The 22802-nt window shown below is 38.2% G+C and overlaps 1 protein-coding gene across 1 annotated transcript in view; it reads right to left on the bottom strand.

The window, feature by feature from the left end:
* The window catches only part of ZNF407 (zinc finger protein 407), a 332009-nt gene that overhangs the window by 110474 nt on the left and 198733 nt on the right, over positions 1 to 22802 (bottom strand). Inside the window, exons 6-7 of the mRNA XM_065753095.1 lie at positions 21167 to 21250; positions 12580 to 12700 (exon numbers count right to left, since the gene is read on the bottom strand). Coding sequence (XP_065609167.1) covers positions 12580 to 12700; positions 21167 to 21250 — 205 coding nt within the window. The remainder of the gene's footprint in view (positions 1 to 12579; positions 12701 to 21166; positions 21251 to 22802) is intronic.

Genomic DNA, 22802 nt, shown 5'->3' with positions numbered 1-22802 from the left:
ACTATTAAATAATCCAAGTATTTTCCAAAAAGTAAGCACAAATGAAGTTAAGTATTAGAAATGTGTGCAGAAAACTAGATATATAATTATTTCTTTTTTGTTACCAAATGGATGCATTCGGGTTTGTGTTGTTTTTTATTCCTGAGGGGATGGAAAGAGTCAGGGCTACTTCCACTGGTTTGCAGAACAGCAGCTTACTATCATGAAGTGAATAGCAAGAGAAGAATAGAGCTCGTAACCTTCCAGTATCATTTCTTTCTAAATACTACACGGTTATAGATCAGAAAGCTGTGCTTTAAAGAAAACAGTCTAAATAGTCTAGCTTGCATTCTCAGATCCTGTGCTTTCAGTGCTACCCATTCTCCAGATATATAATAACGACATGATATCAAACAAAACAATACAAAACGAAAACAACAAAAAATATGCAGTCAGAAATGCATTTAGAGAGACACATATTTGGAGGTCAGCTTTAATAACACCAGACTAAAACAGCCAAGGTTGATCCTGACCATGTTTAAGACTGCATATGCTAAAGTATTTGAAAAATCTATTTATGTACATTTAGTTCTCACAAAAGGTATTGGGTTACTAGTCCTAGCAACGGGAGATTAGATTTTCTAAGGAGACTATGGGAATTAGGCACTGAAATTGCACTTCAACTGAATTGAGGCTTCCAGCTGTTCAAGCTTCTTTGAGGTTTTACCCATTAAAGACTATCACAGTCTTGGCAACAGTAGGGTTTCACCATAGTGGTACAGGCTTTCTTATACTCCTGTGGTGAAATGCAATCCTATATTTATGATGTAAAGACTGGCTCCAAGAAAGCTGGTATGTTCCCACTGCACAGCACACTGACTCGAGAGGATATCACTACAGAATGATGTTACACCACTCAATGAATGGAAGAACAACAGAAAAAAAACAGAAATATTAAAATCTAAATACTGAAAAAGATATGGCAATCAGAAAACAGTCAAAAGGAAAGACAGAACATCTGTAATACAGGGTAGAAATTGCCCCATCCCTGGAGGGATACAAGGCAAGGCTGGATGTGGCTCTGGGCAACCTGGGCTAGTGGTTGGAAACCCTGCCCACAGAAGAGGGGTTGAAACTCGATGATCTTTGAGGTCCTTTCCAACCCAGGCCATACTATGATTTTGTTTGATTCAGGTATACTGTTGGGAATGGCAGTTCTAGAAGACAACCAAACCTGTTTACCAAATACAGTTAATGGAAATAGGAAAGATCTATGCCTACTTTTTCTAAAAAAAAAAAAGTGTAGATAACCTACATGAAGCATCAGGAGCTCCTGCCTGCTCAAGAAAATGAAGCACAGGTGTACCTCCTTAGCTTTCTAGAAATGAAGGCACTGATCTTGGAAACATAAATCCTGAGTATCTTCATGAGGGCTGAATCCAACTTTCCCCACTCCCAGAAAAGTGTGTTAGTTGGCGTGAAATATCCTGCACAGACTCCTTCTTCCTGAAACTACCAATGGACAGTGAGGACCTGCTAGAAGCCATTTATATGATACCCATATAAATTTCCTACAAAATCCAAACAGCTGGCTCCCAAGCCCTTGTTCTGTGCCCTCTCATCTTGAAATCCGAAGTACTAATTAGAATCAAGTTTTGGATGGCACTGTTGCTATTAATTAAATGAATCTTGGCTTGTCTAATTTTCAGGCCTTTAACAAAAATGCAATAGGCCTGCTCCTTTAAATGGTGTACCAAAAATCTTGAGGCAGAGATAGCACCTTCCCAGAACAAACTCTTCTGTGCATGTCTCAGTGATTTCACTTAGCTATGCAAGAAATTGCAATCTCAGTACACAGGGAATTCAGAAACAGAAGTTCTGAAAGGGGGAGCTGCTCTGGAGTTTAGATCTTTCTATGCAATGATTTAGGGGATCAGGATCCCACCTGTGAAGTGGAAACTAGGAATATTTCTGTTCTAGATCCCACAGCCTACTTGTTTAGCTTAACTTTTTTATCTTGTAAAAAGTGTTACTAAATCCCTAGCTTTCCAGTTCTCTCTTAAGAAGCATGTACTTTGTGACAGGTGGAGAATCATGACTTCACAGAGGTGATGTGATTAACATCAGTGGGGCCAGGACTTCATCCAGCCTTTACTTTTGTTTTATAGCATCTGCCCCATGACAGCAGACACTATCCAGCCCTTCTTTCAGAGAGAGCTGACTCCCAACTGAGCAGTGGAGCAGAGATGCTTCAATGAAGAGAAGCTGAGCCATTGTCCTCCCTGTTACAGTAGCCCTGCTATGTTACTGGTGAACTGAAGCTAAAAATGAGCACTTGAGAGCAGGAAAAGAACATGAAGATTCTCTTGTAACATGTTGTAACATGATCTGAGAAAAAAAGAGATCCAAATATAAAAGCACAAGCCAAGAACAGATGAAGCTGGACAAGAACTTGTCTAGAATAAATAAATACTGTATTTACCTTTCAAAATATACCCAGAGCGTTAATAGAGCTATCATCACCCAATGCTGTAGACATGCCTCATCCCTTGCACCACCAAAGCAACACATGGCTGTTTCCCTGCCGCACTCACTGGCTGCACATAAGGGCTGATTGCCTGATTTGATGTTGCTGCATTTTTTCAAACAGAATGGATAGCAGCCACCTGCTTTGCTGTAGCAAGGGCTTGGATTTAGGGCTTTCCTCTCTGGTCTGAAACAGATTTGAACAAGTCTAGTACAGAATCCTTTATCTTTGAAACCTTTCTTCTACTGGAAAGCATTTTTACTGCTTCTCAAAATGACTAGATTTTAGCATACAAAAATCAATCAACTAAATACTGTATAAAATGACTGTGCTATAATTTATTAGTCCTGATCAAAATCTTAAAGGCTGGGTAATTAAAATTCAAATTAAAATGCGATGAAAGTCACATTTGGTCACTTAAACAGAAAGGCTGAATCCCAAATAGGTACAGAACCTCTGGTCCCTCTGAGAGCTGAGGATTCGTGGATGCTTATCATCGCTAAAAACAGATAAAAACACTTAGCATTTGGTCATACTTTGCTTCTTCAGCTCATGCAAATCTAACTATCTAGACTCATGTGTTATGTCACAGTTCATCAGCAAGACATCTGAAAAAAGTATGGGAAATGTCTGCAACAGGAAGATTCTTCCTATTCACCGACTGAAAAAGAAACGTCAATGCTCTCTATCTCAGGGCTATAAATCCTCTCCAAATAATCTCTTTTTTAAGGAAAAATACAGCTAGCAGGGTGTATTCTCTTTATCCTTAAAAGCGTCCATTAAGTTTCAACATTCTTTTAAAATGAATTGTCCTCACAATTTGCAGCAGTTAATTTTGGGCCCAAACACATTGATAGATGAGCACCGTAACAACTGAAGCATGGTTTCCTATGTATTCTTGCTCTGTTAACTAAATCTCCCAATGCAGCAACAGCAGCTTCCCAGCACATCCTTCAAGAAACTCCCATTAGGCCAACAAAACAGCTGTGCTGGATGGCGAGGCTGCAACACTGCCTGGTTGTAAGAGAGAAGGGAGGAATGCTGAATTTTGCCTCTCTGTTCCTCAGTGGCCTTTTTTCCCTCCTTTCCTCATCTCTCTTTCAATTAAGATGGAATAATTTAAATTATCTCAGCAACTACCATGGTGTGTCAGTTTTGACTGAAACTGGCCAACAGCTTTAGAAGTTATTAAAGAATGTGTCAGAAGATGGATGGATGGTCTGGTGCAAGGCTCAGAGTAAGTTAGGGACACCAAGCTAAAAATCAATCCTCTTTAAATGGTTTATAAAAATCACCTTTTTAACGTAAAGACACACCTTCTTCCTGAAAAGAGAGCTAATTACTAATGGCTTGTTTATATTTTAAAATACTTAACAGCAGATATTTCCCACATTAGCTAATAGAAATGACTCCCTGTGTCTTACCAAGGGTTTGTAATTAAAAAAAAAAAAAAAAAAGAAATACTATATTGTTCTAATGAAAAAAATCATTCGAGCTGAAGAATTCATTTTGATGCTCACTCATTAACTTCTACAACTTCAGAATGATTCAAATGTGCTGTTTATCCTGTAGATGACACATGCAAAATTTCAAACAGAAATGTTTTGAGGAAGTTCAGGATGGGAACCTGTTCCACACCGGATCTCTAGCAGGATAAATGATGTTCCTCAACTATGGAGTTGTTAGAAAGAACCCATAATTAGCTTGAAGAGAGACTGAAGGAGAGCATACCTACGTGATAAAATATAAAAGTATAAATAGGATATTTTAATTGTAGTCATAGTATCATAATAAATTAGGAGGATGAAGCTTAGGTGGTTTATGATGTCAGTCGAACCACTTAATCTATTTCTGAGATTATAACACAAAGAGATTTACAGTATTATGAACTACAGAATTTCTAATTCTGCACGTGTGTGTGTAATGATAACAACACTAGAAATATAAATAGATAGCAGTGCTGAAGAACATCAAAAGAAGTACTCTTTAAAGTACTATATAAATGCACACAGTTGTGTGTATGGAGCTGTATTCCAGGTATCATGGTGAACGGAGCGGTTTGGCTAAGCAGAAAAAAGAGCAAACCAGAACCAGACTGTTAGTCAGTTGTCCTGTGGCATGAAGCAACCTACCAGTGCACTGGTGAGAGCAATAGGGAGATCCTGCCAGTTTTTGAGTGTCAAAAGTCATTTCCCAAACTTCTTTTTACTTCAAGAAGAGGAAGCAATTTGCTCTTGGGCTTTGAACAGCAGAACCTATTTCCCATTCAGTTCAGTTCCCACTACCCTCCTATTTCAGTTTGTTTGCAGAAGGAGGGAAATACACAGGAATGCCTGTGTGGGTGGGAGAAGGGAGAGCAGTGCTGCACAAGCTTGTTTCTCCATGCACACTGAGCCTTACTGTATGCAACAGGCATGGAAACCTCACCTTTTCTCTGAGGATGGAAAATGAAAAGCAGTACCTTTAGCCTGCAGCATCTAAGAAAACAAGACAGTATTTTTCATATATGTTTTGAACTCTGGGTTTTGTACAGATAATACTACGCGAGAGATATAAGAAAAAACAAAACTGAACAAGTAAATAATAAACCTAAGAATAAACATTTTATTCTGTGAATGTTACGAACACCACTTTCTGCTTTTAGAATGGACAGAGAGCAAGATGGAATCCAAAATGTTAACTGATCACAACTTAAGATGTGAAAATATATTTGGGATTTAAGTGGTTTTCCAAAAAAGAAAGATGAAAACACCAGATCATCATTCATTCTTTTCAATAGAAAAAACTGCGGGCTGTAAATGCTAACTCCTATGAAAGCCTCAAGAGGTCTCAATGCCTGCTATTCAGACCTGAAGAAGCCAAGCAAAAGCACAAAAACCATGACAAGCGGGATAAAACAGACACAAGGAGGGGCTTGGGCAATAAGCTCTTCTCCAGTCTCTCTACATATACAGACTTTGGGTTCTTAGGTGCTCCCCATCTCACTGGGGGAACAACAGCCTGCAGAGCCCAGGCACCCACCCCACCTGGGAGCCTCAGTCCTGTCCTGCTCCACTGTCACCCCTGGAAAGCACCTGCTAGTTGTCCTTCCTTCACCTTCTGTGCAGTAACTATCACTTCAGCATTTTTATCAGCATTTAGAGTGCAAATACCTAACTTATTTCCCTCACTCTTGCACTAAGCTACATCATTTTTAGAACTGTTTCTGAACAGAATTTGTTTTCAACTACCTCCTAACATGTTAACTTGTTCTGTATGTGACATATGAATGGATGAAGGAGGCAGAGGGGATGTTGCTACAAAGACACAGATTTTTTTTATGTAGTAATAGTCATGTTGCCTTCAAAATAAACAATATATAACACAACAGACTTCTATATTAGTGTCAGCTCTGATGCTTCCAAAGCTCCTTAAGCATTTTTCAGATTCCTAACTACCACTGTGGTACGGAGCAATAATAATAATTACTTGACCACCCCCAAATTGTTTTGGCCTCTTTATAGTGACTGGAGTGGGTATTAAAGAACAGAAAAAAAATAAAGCTTTCTTTTTAGTTTGCTAAAATTCTGACTTTACAGGCAAGAGCGAAGAAAACATGTACAGTCACTTTTGTTTTCCTTCAAACTACTTTTTACCTAAAAGAGTCATATTAATGAATAGATCAAATTCTTCCAACAAGTGAAAGTCTATTTGCAGACACAAAAGAAGAACTTTGCTGTACATTTTCATTAGGACCACTACAGGAATAGGAAATTACAAGTCTTCTTTGTTGCTGAGAGCTACAGTAAGCCCACAGCCTTGCCATTCATCTTGAGTTTAGCACCAAAATTTGATTTACTATCAAAGTCCAACCTTGGGAAGATTCTTTTAGTTTGAAATACATGCAGGTTTTCCAGATTTATAAACATTAACTATTTATTAAATATAAATATGAGTATATTTATTTTAACACATTTATGTTCCTTAAGAAGAAAGAGAGAAGACAGTGATGATTACATGTAATAGGGAAAAAGATGTGTGAGGGCAGAGAGAAGATAAAACATGGTAGCTGAAGATATTAGATTAACTTGTCCACTGCATGAAGTTACTCATATTTCCAAGACACCAAATACTTCAGGCTTCAGGTTAAGGTTGTTGGGCTTAGATACAAAAAAGGATGCATGAGTTCAGCAGGAGAAGGGCTGCATGAGAAGACTCTAGAGCCAAAGCTCAAAGGGAGCGGCAAGAGGAGACTGTAACTTCTAAAGGAAATCCTGAAAATGTTTTTGTAGAACTTAAATCTATCTGCTATAGCTAAGGTGAATAAGAAAAGTTTTCTTAAGAAACAGAGACATCATAAAGGGAATAAAACCCTTTGTATCTCTAGATGCTTTTTTCAGATTTTCTTCTTTTATGGCCTTCGGTGCTACAGTGTATTTTATTCCAGATTAATAGAAATACTACCAAATATTTCATCTGAATGTTTACTAAAAACTAAGTGGTGAACAATACTCGTAGGAGTTTGCATCTGGGAACCATGCCCATGCACTGACAGAAGTTCTCTCTAAACTTTCATCTTCATTTGTTTATAAGGCTGCTAGCATAGTGCACTGGATAGCCTCAGCTCCTGCTCTGGATCACAGGGGAGGCTTAAACGCTTCCTGAACGCCCAACGTGCTCTGTTACATACATGCATTATTGTCCTAGCAATTTCTTATTAGCATAAAGTATAAGCTCTTTCTTGCCCAATTCTGCCTTTGTGAAATACAAAGAAATGTTCTTCCACAGTGAAGTGGTGGCTGCTGCTCGGCATCCCCATCAACCTAACGCTCCACACTGCTGCACAGCCTCCAGATTTCCTGCACAAGCATATAGAATTTCACTGGAAAACAGTGCATATTAATGTTAACATTTGAATGATAAATACACTGTTTCATCATTTTATGTGGAAGTTTTGCTGTGAATAAGTGCACACCGTTACCTCAGCATTTAAAGTGGTCCCTAGTTATCCTTGATATAACCAGGGAATAGCGTGCAGCTGATGCAGTCATATCAAGACAACTAAAGGTCATTAAATTCACCAAAATAAACAGTAAAAAAACACTTACTTTGCACATTCTTATGACTTAGGTACAAATCCTGGTGCGAATTATAAACCGGTCTTTACATCTTATGAACATATCCTGTAAGTCAGAGGGAAATAGGAACTCCCAGGGGATGCTGTCCAAAAAAAGAAAAGTGGCCCCTGTGGAGCTGCTCCCCTAAGTCATGCTGCCGCTGTTGCTCAGAGTACGCAATGAATCCTTCTGCTCTTGGAATTTCAGATGCCATAATGCCATGCAGAACGTTGTCTAATTATTTTATTATGCATAATAAATGTAAAATATTTATTTTAGTTTACATAATTATATTAAAAATGTATGCTATTTATTCTCAGTCTTGTAAGGCATCCTTCACAAGTCATATACTTTACAGAATGCTGCATTTATGGAATTTGTGCTGTTTTGCTGGCGTGGCTGTTTGATTTATAAAGATTCTAAACCCTCTTATCTCTGACTGTGGAACATCACCATTCCCCTGGATGTTGTCCTCCATTCCTCTCTTCCCCTCACTGCCACAGGTACTCCATGCAAAACTAAACCATGTGGTACAGACCCAGAGAAACAAGAGACATTTACTTTAATTACAGCACAGAGATGGTGGTAGAGCACGTTAACATCATACCTGTCCCACAGTCTGGTGGCTGGAAGTAGCAATACTGTTCCTGTAACGTGAAATGTTGTGGTTGAAATGAAATGTGGTGATTGTTCTGAGCCCTGAATAAACTTCAGTTAAAGGTTGAGGCTGAATCCCTCAACAAAGTAATCCAAATCTATTCTGTACTGAAACACCTGCTTCACTTACACCTTGAACATAACTATTTGCCTTCAAATAGACTCTTCACTCCTGATAAATTCTTTGCTGTAGACACAGGCACAAAACTCATTCAGTTTTTGATAATGCTGTATATTGGCATCTTTCATTGACATCATTGGACCTAGAGGAGTTCAGCAGTCCCAAAATCAGGATGAATGAAGTCAGGTGCCTAAATATATTGCAAATTTTAAAATTAAAAGTCTGGCCATAAAATATACAACCAACAGCTTTAGAAATTAGTTGAAGTGCACTGGCATTATTCAGTTTCATGAGGCTGTATGACTTCACTTCTTACTGTTCCCACCACAAAATGCAAACAGTATTTTTGACAGGATTACTCTAGGACCATGCAATCTAAAAAATTTAGCCACATAAATCATCTTTTGTAAATGACTCAGAAGTATAAAATAAGTGCTGGATATATAATGGTGGTGTAGGGCCCTATGAGACCAATTCTGTATTATAAAATTGCAGAGAACTTTAATTAGGAGTGAATGAATTTTTTTGCATGATGAAGCACACTAACGGAAGAATGGAGAAACACACTGATATGAAAAAGTAAATGCACAGTCTATCCTTTGTTTTTTAAGTCTAAATAGGATGAACCTGATTTTAAAATATAAATGTGAAAAAAAAGTTAAAACCTTTAACACTCAGATTTTTATTATATATATATATCTTCTTTTAAAAGGAATTGTGTTTTAAAAACTAGCTTGAAAACATAATTTCTAATTATAATCATTAGCAGAAGTTGTATGCTACCATGTAGAGAGGGAAAAGTTTGCATTTTTGTTAGCAGTAATAAATCCTAAGCACTCTGCATACAAAAACAGAGGTGAAAGAAATCAATTTTGCAGGAACATTTACTTACACTCATAATCATAGGTTATAAAAGCTACTCACTGAAATAAAATGACCAAAATTTCCCATTTCCTTTTTGGGAATATGTGTGTTATTGAGAGTATAAAATCAGAGCGATAGAAACCTTGGATTAATTCATTATTCACTCAGGAAAACCACATCCATTCATGTCTTTTTCTGCTTAAGAAAAGATTTTCCCATGCTGTGAGTTATACAGGGCACAAATTCCCTTTTCTGTTCCATGCAGCCAAAATTTTTTCCCTCTAGTGTCTTACAGCCTATCTCACTTTAGTTTTTACAACTAAGAAAAAAGTTATAAGTGCTTGTACAGTCACACGACTCAGATTTTCATAACAGTTCCTAAATATTTCCTTTTACTAGTTTGCCTTTCTGTACTTCAAGCTAAGGCAAGTTAGATTTTTGCTCTCACTCGTTCACAATTTCTACCTGAAGAATGAAAAAGCTTGAAATCAGAGACCTCTATAAAGCCCCATGAGCACTGATGAACTGAACAAGAATAATTACAGCATCTTGTATACAGAGACTGTTTAATCAAGTGTACCAAACTACTTTACGGCATCCAGAGCTCACTTCACTTCCCAGTGAAAGGAGACACTGTGATAGTGCCAACATGACTGTGCTCCAGATCCACACACAAAATAAGGAATATTCCTCTCACTGAAACTACAAAGCTCGTTGAAAAGCCTGCAGTTGCCAAGCAGCACTAAACAGCAACATCTGAAATAGACTGGACGAACTCTCCTCACATGGGTTGAGCTGAAGTCACCAAAGTGAGAGCTCATTCTCTAGAATTTTATCACTAGGTCAGCAGAATTTAAAATCTTGATTTCACGTTTCTGTAGGTGACATTCAAAAGAGTAAGTACAATCCGCCGAACTGGTGTGAAGGACACTATTTACAGGATCGCTAATACCTCTTCAAGAGAATAGGAAGTACTGTCTGAGTTGACAAGGAGGTAAATTGACAAGGAGGCAACACATAAGCCCCTTAAAAATACAATAAACAAAAACAAGAGAGAAAAAATGAAAGAGGTGGATAGAGCACATAAAACATACTTGCCAACAAGGCTGGCTAATATCCCAGGACTGTGGAAACTGGCAGGCACAAGCAGGACTGCTGGGCTAATAAATACAGCAGCCCCTCACTAGCTCCTTGCAGCTACACAGTGCCTCATCACCTCTGTGAGTATGCAGAAGCAGCAGAACCGCTCTCACTGCTGCATCCCTGCCAGATGTTTTTCAGCTGAGCTCAGAATGAGTTTCCAGCAGAATCAAAGCTGCATCAGCTGGTATCTGTAGAGACCAGCCTCCAAAGAGTCAGAATTGGCCTATGAGGAATGGAAACCAGCATCCTATTATGATGAAACATTTATTTTTCAATAATATAGAGGCAGGGGGTCTCACAGATTTCTTGTCAATACTAATAAAATGAGTGAGTTATGTTTGTCTCTTCTCTAGTAACATCCAATATAATAGAATACCAATAAAACCCTGTCATTTCTTGAAATTTCTATCCCATGCAGAAAAGTGTACATCTGAAGAAAAAAAATTTCTTGTCTTTCACTACAGAGAGCATTAAAGTCATTCTGACATACTGAGCAAGGGAATTGCATCCACTCATTACGGGAGTGTAAGACTGCAAACTTTGATTCATACCCATGATGCCCTCATACTTGGGTGTCCCCAAGTCAGAATCTCACACTCAGCATAACCCACCTCTACCTTGTTGTGTACTAAGGCTATTGCTCCCAACCAGGATGGTTCATAAAACTGGATGACTGTAACATTAGGCCTTCTCAAACATGCAGCCTAGAAGAGACAGCACACCATTTATTTTCATTGCTGCAGACCATGCCACGTTGCTTAGAAGCTCTCACTTCCTCCAACACAGGTACTTTAACATAACCACTCTGATGAATACAAAAACATCTATCCTTCTTAAATGACTTACTGAAGCCAACAAAAGCACTCTATTTTTTGAAGAAAAGAAAAAGGGTGTGGGGTGATACCTTAAGGAAGAAGCACATAAATGGAAGTCACCCCTCTCCAGGTTATCAAGTACATATCTTCACAGCTCTAGGCAGTAACTTAATGGGAGCTCAATAAGAAGAGTCTGTAATACATTCACATAATACACACAAACCAACAAAAATTGTTGTACAGAAACAGTATGATTGCTGCAGAAGATATTTGTACAGAAGCTTTCTTGAAAGTGGCTCATAAATACTTTGAAACCGTGTATTACAAGAGTGGCTAGCCTTCGTTAAATAATCTTGTTTTAGGAAAGTACATTAAAACTTACACTAAAAGAATATTACAGTTGTATGCTCAGCATTAAAAGAAAATAAAAAATGCTCAGTGGTATAATCAGATGTTTAACTTTCTCCTCTTGTGTGTATGCATCACAGCACATGCACCTAATTACACAGTCATATGCCACTTATCAACTATAATACTGATTTTTTTTGAAAAGTATTTGAACATCAATTCTTGTAAACTGCTTATGAATGGCTTCTACATATTGTAACACACCTACACTACCCACCTCGCTGCAAGGTATTAAAGACTGTAGAAGTAGGTTCACGAAAACTAAATAATTACTGATGAAGCAAGATGAGATCATTATGAACTAGTCCATAATGAACAAAAGACAAAAGACACATGGGATGAACACAGCACGTATTCTTAACTGTTAATTCATATGATTTTTGATAACCAAGTCTATTGTCCTAACAGAGTGGGGTTCTGTGGTGTAACAAAGCAGACTTTGCTATGCAAGCACCCTACATCCTCTCTCATGCAGACAGATTGACTGGCAGAGAGAAGGAAAACTGAACCAGAAGTACTGCAGTACTTTTACTAGCTCCAGTTGCTTCTAATTGTAGTAAGAGTCTGACAACTATTGAGGTTGCTAAGCCTTTTTAGGGGACTTTTCCTGTCTTGGTGAAATGGCTGCAACTCAACCGAAAAGATTTCAAAACTGCAACTGATTTGAAGAGGCAATGCAGATAAGTGGTCTCACCATGGAGAATTCTAACAGGCACTAGAGCAGCTGTGAAACAAATACTCAACTCTGCAGCGTTACCACTGAAAGGTTTCCCGTCATTTGTTTTTCTTTATAAAGTAATACCTAAATACTGAAGACCAAGTTTTTAAATTTAGCTCCTAATTTAATCTGCAATTACCATTGCCCTGATGGTGTTTTAATGGCAATATATTTTTATTGGTGACTTCAAATGAACCTCGTCTGATCACCTTAACCCTTCTCTCATCATGCTTTAGTTAATGACTCATTACCTGTAGTCACACCAGGGACATCTGTAAGGCTTTTCTCCAGTATGGACACGCTTATGTCGTGTCAGATGCGATTGTGTTGTAGAAGCAAAGTTGCACTCATCACATTTGAATGGTTTCTCTCCTGGAAAGTGACAAGAGAAGATTCACATTATCAGGTTTTATCAACAAAAAAAGAAGACGAATCTAAATTTTTGGCAAACCCCTTGGGACAGATTTTAGTTCACATCACAACAGCAAATTTGCAAATAGAATGTATTAATGACAAAACACTGCTCTCACTATAGCATATACATCAGAGGCTGGCTGACTTCCCATGTGGTGTGACAGCAGCAAAAAGATGAGAAAGAACTGCTCTGAAACAGGGTAAACGTTATACAGGCCTTATGCCATAAAAACATCTTCACAAAGAGACAGGCCTTTCTCTCATCCCTCATCGTCTGTTGAAGATGGCTCATTCACAGCCTAGAAAGCAATGCTTTTGGAGACAGAAGGCGAGAAATCAGTCCAGAGTTCATATTCAGTGCTCAGAAATAAACATCTCCTGTAGGAAACATTTGTAGGTTTTGTGTGCTTTTTAATCTCTGCTCCTGCATTTTTCATACATAAACCAAAACTGAAAACACGAACCAGAACTCAGCGCTCAGAACTCCACAACTCTTGCCTCTATTCTTCTGCCCTTCCTGCTTTTCTGAACAGTGGGCCGATTTCAGCAGGATTTGAAATTTTAATGAAAAAAAGCCCACAAAAATAAACAAAACCTAGACTAAAAAAATACTCTTTTCAGAAGACTAAAATTCAATCTCTGCTGGATGTGCAGCAGCACTTAGAATTTCTAGAGGACTAATAATTAAAGGAAGATAAAAATCTGTATTCTAGCTTATAAGTTATTATGTTGTAAGAGTATTTTTGCATTCCAGTTAAGGGGTGGAGAGCTCTGAGAACACTAAGATAAAATCTCACGACAGATATGCATACTGCGAAGCCCAGCTCAGACACCTTCATTGCATTTTTCCAACTAGTTGCTCCAGAAATATTCTGTGTGGCTTACAGGCACATATAATTACCACTTTCACAGAAGACGAGTTTCTTTTTGTATGCAGAAGACAGAAGGCAGCTCCCAACACAGGCAATCTTGATCATGTTATGGAAGCCTTCTGAAGTATTTATATCTTAAAGGTTACATAAGGAATCAACATCCCCAATTAAGAAGTCTAATTAGAACAGTTAGGAATAGACACCTACCTTGCAGACTGTTCAGTGGTTTAGCATAGGTAGTTTCAAAGCAAGAGCCCAAGTCTCTAAGCAGAGACTCTCTAACTTGTGAGTTTTCAGAGTGACAGCAGGAAAACCACCACCAGCAGACGTATCACAAGCAGAAGTCTACTCCTAAAAAGCCATTTCAAGCCTGCTTAAACCATGAAACAATCAAGACTTCCAAGGAAACTCAGCCAGAATTCTGAGAAGACACAGAAATCTGTATTTCTCATTCTTGGAAACTGCTTTTTCCCCCCGCTCCCCTCCCAGGGGAGAAAGCAAATCAAGGCTCTTAGGCCTGAAAAGCTTGTAAGGACAGACAATGGAGCAGCTTCTGAAAGCTCCATAAAGAGTTGGAATAATTGCTTCTAACAGCTGCTGCAGAGAATTTCAACTACTGTTTTTCACTTATTGTTTCATGGGACATGGAAAGGTGAAGGGGCAGGACACAACACAGAAGTCTCTATGCTGGACGAATTGAGACTGCTAGAAAGTCTGTCCTTCTGCCCTAAATGGAGTTTTCCTGTCAGAAACTGACTCTCAGCTCTGGAGAAACTGATTCTTCCAACAGCTTGCATGATGCTGGCTTCATCTCCAATTTAAATCTCTAGGAAGCCACAGACTTCCTAGCTTAGAGCTTACATTTTTGTGTCTGATTCATTTTACCTTACAGTAACATCTCTAAGTCCAAGTAGTAAAGCTACAAGTACTTCAGGTAGCAGAGGTGCTTATTTTAAATTAGCTAATTTAAAATGCATTTGCACTTGGTGACCTTGCACCCTTGCTAAAAAGCAGATCTCAACTACGAGGGCAGCTTCAGTTTGCCTTTTGGTGGAAGATGTGCTAAGGAAGGTCTGCTGCTGTGCTGAGCAGGGCCAGTTGAGCTGACAGATGAGTGAGGACCAATGAAGTCAGGAGGGCCTTTCTAGGTCCATAGTGACCAGAAGAAAAACTATAATCCTTCCCTAGCGCTCCAGGAAGTTTCTCCTTAGGAAATCCTTGTGGCTAACTGCTCCTGTCAAGTAGACGATGTATAAATTTCACCTGACAGAAAATACATCACAGCAGCACCACATAACAGAAGCCAAGCAAACTGGGAAAAAAATGACTGCCTAGCATGGCCCGTAACACTTAGCAGCTGCACAAGGGAAAAGGTATTTATTCATACAGAAAAATTAACCAGGTTGTTATGTACACTAGAAAAAGTCTAAAAGAAGATAATGAGTATTTCTTTGAGTTGGGGGTGAGGTGTGTTCTGAAGAGCTGAAGCAGCAGTACTTTTTACTATTAATTTTCTTTTTCTCTGCTATCTTTAGGAGAAAATGTTCTTTGTCAGTCTGTGTCCTGCTTTTCCTTCTCCCATTCCTACCTTCAGACATTTCAGGCAACATACTTAATTTGATTTTTATACTGGCTGCCGTGAATCATTCCAGAAGGATTCTCAATCACCCCCAGGAAAGGATATCATTAATATAAAATTAAAATAACAGAAATCCAAAAAGGACTATTAGAGAAGGCTCTGGGGGGCCCTGATAGTAGCCTTCCAGTACCTGAAGGGGGCCTATGAGAAAGGTGGGGAGAGACTTTTTATAAGGGCATGTAGTGACAGGATGAGGGGAAATGGCTTTAAACTGGAAGAGAACAGATTTAGAACAGATATTGGGAAGAAATTCATTCCTGTGAGGGTGGTGAAGCACTGGAACAGGTTGCCCAGTGAGGTTGTGGATGCCTCCTCCCTCGAAGCATTCAAGGCCAGGCTGGATGGGGCTTTGAGCAATCCTGTCTAGTGGGAAGTGTGCCTGCCTAAAGCAGGGGGTTGGGACTTAAAGGTCTCTTTCAAAACAAACCATTCTACGAAAAACAATAAAAAAATGTACATATGTATAATAATTATGAAATATTGTATCTAAAATGTAAAAGTAAGGACAAACTGGTCACCAATCCTGTACCAGTATAGAAAACTTATTCATGCCTCATCACCTCTAATTTATCAATATTAATCCCATGAAAAAGAAAGACAAGTGCCCCAGAGTGTTCTACTGGTAAAGAAGCTCCATGGGAAAAGAAGGAAAGATATGTCTGCCAAAATTAAAGACCCTATATAATTTTTTGTCACTATTTAGGTTTTAACATAAGCACTTCAAAAAAAACCATGATACCTAACCACATCATCACGAAACAGGAAATGGTTTTGCTTCTTCAGCAATGCTGTGAGCCATTTCTGAAGAACATCAGTTGTCTAAGTCAACTTACATACAACATTTCAGCTCCAACAACGCTTAGGAAATAAACCAATAAACAGGTGAAACGATGGGGAGCACTGGTCTGTATTTTGCAGGCAGTTATTAAGGCTGCTGCTAAGCAGTTATCCTTGTCAGCTCTGCACACTCTGTTACTTTTAAAACATCATCATTAAGTTGGTATTTTTTGTCTCTTGCCTCTCTGAAAATGTATCCTTCAAATTCTGCACTAATTTCGTTAAGCACCTATCTTCTCTTTTCATCCCAAATTACAGCTTTCTTTTACTTTTCCCTTTCCTGTTTCCTCTGACATTACCTCTTTTTAGTTCTCTATCTTTGATGATGAGCTTTTTAGGACACAGAGCATAGCTTGATGTACTCATAAATTTCTGTGTACAGTTATGTTCTCAACATGTAATTTTTAGAGGAAAAGTGAAATAACACAATAACAAAAATTATAAATCTTGGTGATAGATGTTGACTTGTGGGTGGCAAAGTGAAGATTTTATTTACAGTCATGCTTGTCCAGACAATTTCTACCTATGGATTATACAAAGCAGTTATATGAACATCCTATTGAGGATCCAACTTTCATAGAAATGAAAGAAAAAACACATAACACAAATGATGCCATCAATTTGAAAGTCTCTAGTGCTTAATCAGAATCTTAGTAACATGGCAGAAACTTTACTCCAGTTGTCTTAGAAGGAAACCATTGCTTTTAGTCCTATTTGTCTTTCATGTGATGTGTTAAACAGGACAGAAAGAATCCAGAAGTTTTACTTGACCTAAGGAACGAGTAGACCACACTTACGGTTGCCTGGTTACAGGTGTTTTCTTTTTATTTCCAACTATTTCTAGTTTTGTTGAGGCTGTTCCCAGGAAAGGTATTTACAGGCTTGTTAAACAAAGGTTGAAGTATACTGAAGCAAATTATACTTGCTTTCAAACTGGTCATTTTTTCCTCATATAAGATATACAATAATAAGTATATCCTTGACTTTTTTTTTTTTAATGATAAATCATGGCAGCTGATAAGGCTGCCATGGAACTGCTATTCCGTACTAAAAAATTATTGATGCCTGTATGCTCAGAAAGTGGAGGAAAAAAGATCTACTAGACCGTTCCACTTAAGCACCGAGAAAGTTTTAAAGATACCCAGAGTTTTGATGTCATTTATTGGCACTAGTTTGCTAGAATTAAGTTCCACACTGTGCTGAAAATGTTGGCATAAAGGGCAATGCAAAACAAAGCAGATCCTCTTCAAGTTTCACTTCATCTCTTGTTGAAAAGATGAGTAAGTCATCTTAACTGTGCTACATATTCCATGGCACTCAATGTTATTTTTTTTAAGCTGCAGTGGTGAAGCTGAAGGGGGGAGGCTACATTATACATTAAATTCAATGCTGAGTAATGTAACTACACATTAAAGTCAAAGAGCAGATCACATGAGAATTAGAAACACAAAGTGAGTCACTCATTTGGATAAAAACACATATATTATTAAATGTTCTTTATTTTATATTGACCTATAAATGTCTTTCGAAGCACAGGATTGAAATGACTGAGCAGAAGCAATCATATGGAGATCTGAATAATGCAAGCCACCATCTTCAGAAAGCTATGAAAATATCTGAACAAAGATACAATCTGCTTAAACATTTCCATAGGTTCAGAGTTCCTCTCACAGAGCTGCTGTGTACAGTGAGCATGTATACTCTCTAACACTATACTACCTCTATGATTCCCAGGAAGCTGCCACCATAAACTGAGAAGCAAATGTAGTCCGCCATTGTGTAGAAAATGTATATGGTTGGTTTTTTTTTTGCAATAGGCAGGAGTGCTAACTAACATAAAAAAGAAGCTGCACGTAACAGAACACAGCTTACGACTGATCAGCACAGTTGGAGTGAGCCACATACTCCAGCAGAAAATGGAAGTTTATTGGGAAACATACAGACGAAGCCAAAAGTACTGTGATACTGGATGGAAGACAAAGGAAGAGAGAGAGGAACGGTAGAAAGAACAAAAGAAGCACATTTTAAAATTAGGAATTAAAAGATGTCTCATTTCCATTTCGAGATAGAAGGGTTTTTTTGTTTGCTTCTCCTTTCATGTCTTTGGTTAGTTAATCATGATTAAGGTAAAGTATATAAATCAGATGATCCAGTATGTTTGTGTCATGCATCTTTTTGGTGGATGATTTAGAGATTATACATGCATTTTTATTACATAATTCAGACAATTGTTCAAATTCTTTGTAGAACTAAAACCCATTCCGAAGGCTGCCAACACTAAAATTTGCAAAATTATTTATCTTCCTATCTTCAGGCAGGTTTTTATTTTCTTACTGGGTCCAATAGGAATTAAATAACCTTGTTAAAAACAGTCTTGTCTAAGAAGAGAGAAAAATAAGAGTGAGAAAAAACAGAAGCAAGAGCATCAGAAGTCTAAGAGGCCAGTCCTACAGCCAGTCCTCTTCCTGTGTCAAATATCTATCTGAGCAGCTGAACGTTTCTCTGGGGGTGTCAGGACACCTCAGACCTTGAGGCTGGGATGAGCGGAGGCTTGTTAAGCTGGTCAAGACTCCTCAACTACCTCTGAGGATTTGCTCATTTGCCCTTGAATCAAGGGTCTCTGACAGGTGATAGAAGTAAATCTTGGATTGGAAGATATTCTCTGTCAGCCCCCTCGACAGTTTGTGTTACAGTAGGGAATTATTTAAGCCATTTAGACCATTTTTGATACCTCTCCCTTTCAAACCTGACTGTAATTTGCTTTGGCATTCTGCTCAGGGAAAATTGTGTCAACTGGGGACACAGAAGAGAAAATACAGGTACAAGGAGCTAAGAACTGATATAAAGTTGTGCACTGGATGAAAATACAAGGGAACCCATATAAGTCCAACAGTTCAGGCAAAGGTGGATGGTGTCATTCTCCTTGAAACAAATAGAAGCTACAGATAATTTTTCTGCTAAAGAATCATCTCTGATTGTTTGTGCCACAGAGGCAGATAAATGCCAAAAAGATAGATCCCTCTGCCTCTGAGATACTGTCCTGTATAGTATAAAGTTAATAGCAAAGTAATAACGAGTCTCCTGTCCTGACATAAAATATAAAGTTATGCCTGCTAGATGCAAGCTTTGTGATCTATAACCTGTGCATCCCTATGACCACAGCACAAAAGGCCTTACCATACTGGCAAAAGAAGGGCAGAATGCTATCCAGGATGTGGACAGCTTTTCACGAGGAGCATACCATTTTTTCAGCATAACTATAGATAGCCAAGAAATAAAATACTCTTTTTTCTATTGGTTTGTGACCTATTGATATGAACCCATAAATACATAACCTATGATAAGGACATACATTTTTTATAAACCACATCTGCACTTTCATAATAGGCAAAGAGGAGCATAGTCAAGACAAGAGTATCCATTTCTTCTACTTTCCATGCCGAAATCATTGTTTACCTTCTGTGTGCCCACACTCATGATGGGTCCTACAGGCAAACACAATTCCAGTGTATCACAGCAGGTCATGAAAAAACAAAGGACAGTTCCCATCCAATTGATAACAATCATTTATTTCTACTTAAAAAAAATTAAAAAAACCCTCTTTCATTCCAAGCCCAGGTCTGGTAAACTTCAGTCAATGTGACAATTCTTCAGAATTCCAGAAAAAAGGAGAAACTATTTTTTATAACTGAAGAATACAACTTTACTCCAGGGGTTGCAATTGCTCATTGCCATTCACAGAGCGTATTAACACAAAACCTATTATATTTACTAAATATAATAGAATATTTTAATAACGCAAACATGCCACAGTGAATGGAAACTGACTGTGGTAGTACTGTCTCACAACTGTTTGTTCTTTGTAATTGGAAGAAAAATTTTAAAGTTAGAATTACAGACAAAATTTGGCCTTCTATAGCTTTTTTTCTATAGTTTTTTTTTTTTTTTCTATAGAGCAAATCCACTTAAAGATATTTCCAGATCAGCATGGAAAAATCCCACCTTTCTGCGAGCATCAGATTTTCCTCCAAATATGGTTGCCTTAATAAACTGAGAACAGGATAAAAAGAATGGCTTCAGGCTCTCAAGAAAAAGAGTAGCTGCTCTCCAGGAAATTATGCATTTTGATGGTGTATGTCCTGAATCCAGATTAGTTTATTCAGGGACATAATAAAATCTCCCACAGAGATTCCTTTGCAAAACCCATGGAAAATTCATGATGTAACAACTACAGCTTCTCATTTGTTAGCCATTTATTTCCGCTGTCCTTTAGACAATGGTCACTTAACTCACGCAGCAATTCCTGATACTACATTATCCTCATGCTATTCAGTAAAACAAAAACTACGGTGGTTTAAGCAGAGATGCTCCTGTCTCTGTTTGAACAGTATCTATTCAAATAATCAAACATTTACCAGTAACTGCTAAAAATCACAATTAAGGTAAAATGTATTAATAAATGTTTAATATTTACACTTTTTCTGGTCTTCTGAAGCTAAGATCCAATTTAATTTTGTCTTATATTAAATTTTTATAACCAGGTGATAGAAAAGCTTTTCTCATTCTGGAAGCAAATCCCGCTTTCCATGATAAGCATGTGATAACTTTTGAAGCTGCAGCTATTAATTACAAACTATCTTAAAATTACAAAAGGACAACTGAAACAACACTAACTTTCAAAACGTCTCAGCCCAAAATGATGGATTAGTCTTTAATTTTCACTCAGGGATGTTCTAGCAGATCCTTGCAAAACCTTCACAGTAGGTAATCTATTTGGGCCTTGAAAAAAAATCAGTATGCTTAGCATATATTTAAAGAAGAAAGCCAGCCCTTACAATTCACTTTTCTTAGGAAAAACAACAAAAATACTCCCAAAAAGCAATTATTTGAACCCACAGCACCACAGACCTTGGGCACAAAGATTTTACAAAAACAACAACAACAAAAAGGAAAGTAAACAATGAACCGACGTATTATTTGTGCTGTAATGTGCTACTCAACTTGCTTTACTCCCCAGCGCAGAGAGCCTCCCGTGCTGGAGAAAACAGACCAGGGAGGAAAGACAGCCCTACTGACCTGTGTGTTGCCTCCGATGCTTGGTGAGGGCATGACGTGTCCCGCCGGCAAAGCCACAAAGGTCACAGAGGAACGACTTCTCGCCTGTTGCAACAATAAACAGATGAGGGACTGCGGAGGTCACAGATCATTAAAACATATCTATCAAGGCTTTCAGGGTTACTAATTCCTCCAATCAAATGTTTCCATGTAAATATGTCAAATGGGAATGAAATTACCACTGCGGTTTATTGACTGTGATAAAATCTGAAAAGCACCACTGAACATAATTACATACTTGTCAGACCCATAAAAATTAGCTTTATTATCAATGGAATGGTTTTGTACAACTTCATTTCTGTTAGATGTCTTCCAGATGGGGCTGCTTTATGCACTTGAACAGTTTTTATGCATATCCTGATTTTTTACAATTCCCATACATCTGGCCTTTCTGTGCTGAGTAAAGACTGCCTGGAAAAAAAGTTAATATACTGTATATGTGATTCTGCTTGAATAAAATATATTGAATTTACTAACAAATTAAGGATACTGAGAAATTTTAAGCAGAGTAGATCACAGTCATCTTTAGTTACCTTCTATTTATTAATAAATATTAAATTATTTTCTTGAATATATTGAAAAGCCCAGGCAACAATAAAAGCCACATTATTCATTACCAGTGGCAATTCAGTACTGTTTCTGTTTCTAAAGTTTCCATGACATAAAGAAAACAGGTCTGGGGATTGCTGCTGAAATTGCAGCAGAACTCATATTGTTCATCCTCAAATGATAATTCTTCATTCCAAACCTCTGCAACAATTTGGCAAGCTCCCTACTCATTAAAAGTGTGTAAATGCCCTTTTTCAGATGAGGATTGGTTGTTTTTTTTTTATTTTTTTTCTTTCTAGGTCAAGATTTTGCCTTGATGGATACAAATTCAGTCCATCATTTCACAGCAATATTTTTATTCAGTATGTACTAACACGCTAGGCAATTTCAACCCATAAAGGCCATGGATTTTCACTGTAGGTTAATATTGCTAGCCTCAGACACAGACTCAGTAACCTCAGAAAAGATTGAAATTCTAAAAATATTTTTCAGAAAAAATTCCTATCGGTCACTTGAGGCAAATTGTCTCCTCTCATAGCAACACTCCAGTTGCAGGAGGGACCAATGGGCAATGACGCTGAATTCATTCCTTCAAATTCTTCCCTGTGGGGAAGGAAATTCAGTTCAGCTCCCACAACAGATGACTGGATTAAAGGGTCAGGTGTCTAATTGCCCAGTACTCCTGTGAAGATAGAGGGACTGGAAACCTCCATGTCATTTATTCCCATGTAACCAACCATACTAACGCATGGACTTCCTGAAAACACCATGTCCCAGTTAACTTCAGGTGGTGTTAATGTAAGAAGAAGCTCATCTCAGGAGTGATTCGACTCCCCAGGGATGCAGCAGGGACCAACCTCTCTCCCCCACCTTGACCCAGGCCCTGAGAAACCAACTCCCCATCAGAGCCAGTGCAGCACAGGTGTCCTGGGCAAGGCCTTCCAGATTTCCAAGGCAGCCCAAACCCTGCCACTAAAATAGGATCTTAAAACCTCGATCAGACAGCTAGGCTATGAAATATGGCTGGCACACATTCATTTCTCCTTCT

This window comes from Cyrtonyx montezumae, unplaced genomic scaffold, assembly GCF_038088225.1.
Source record: "Cyrtonyx montezumae isolate F1298 unplaced genomic scaffold, pur_monq_1.0 scaffold_8, whole genome shotgun sequence".
Taxonomy (NCBI): domain Eukaryota; kingdom Metazoa; phylum Chordata; class Aves; order Galliformes; family Odontophoridae; genus Cyrtonyx; species Cyrtonyx montezumae.
The sequence above is the reverse complement of the archived record's forward strand: the minus strand, read 5'-3'. Positions and strand labels throughout refer to the sequence as shown.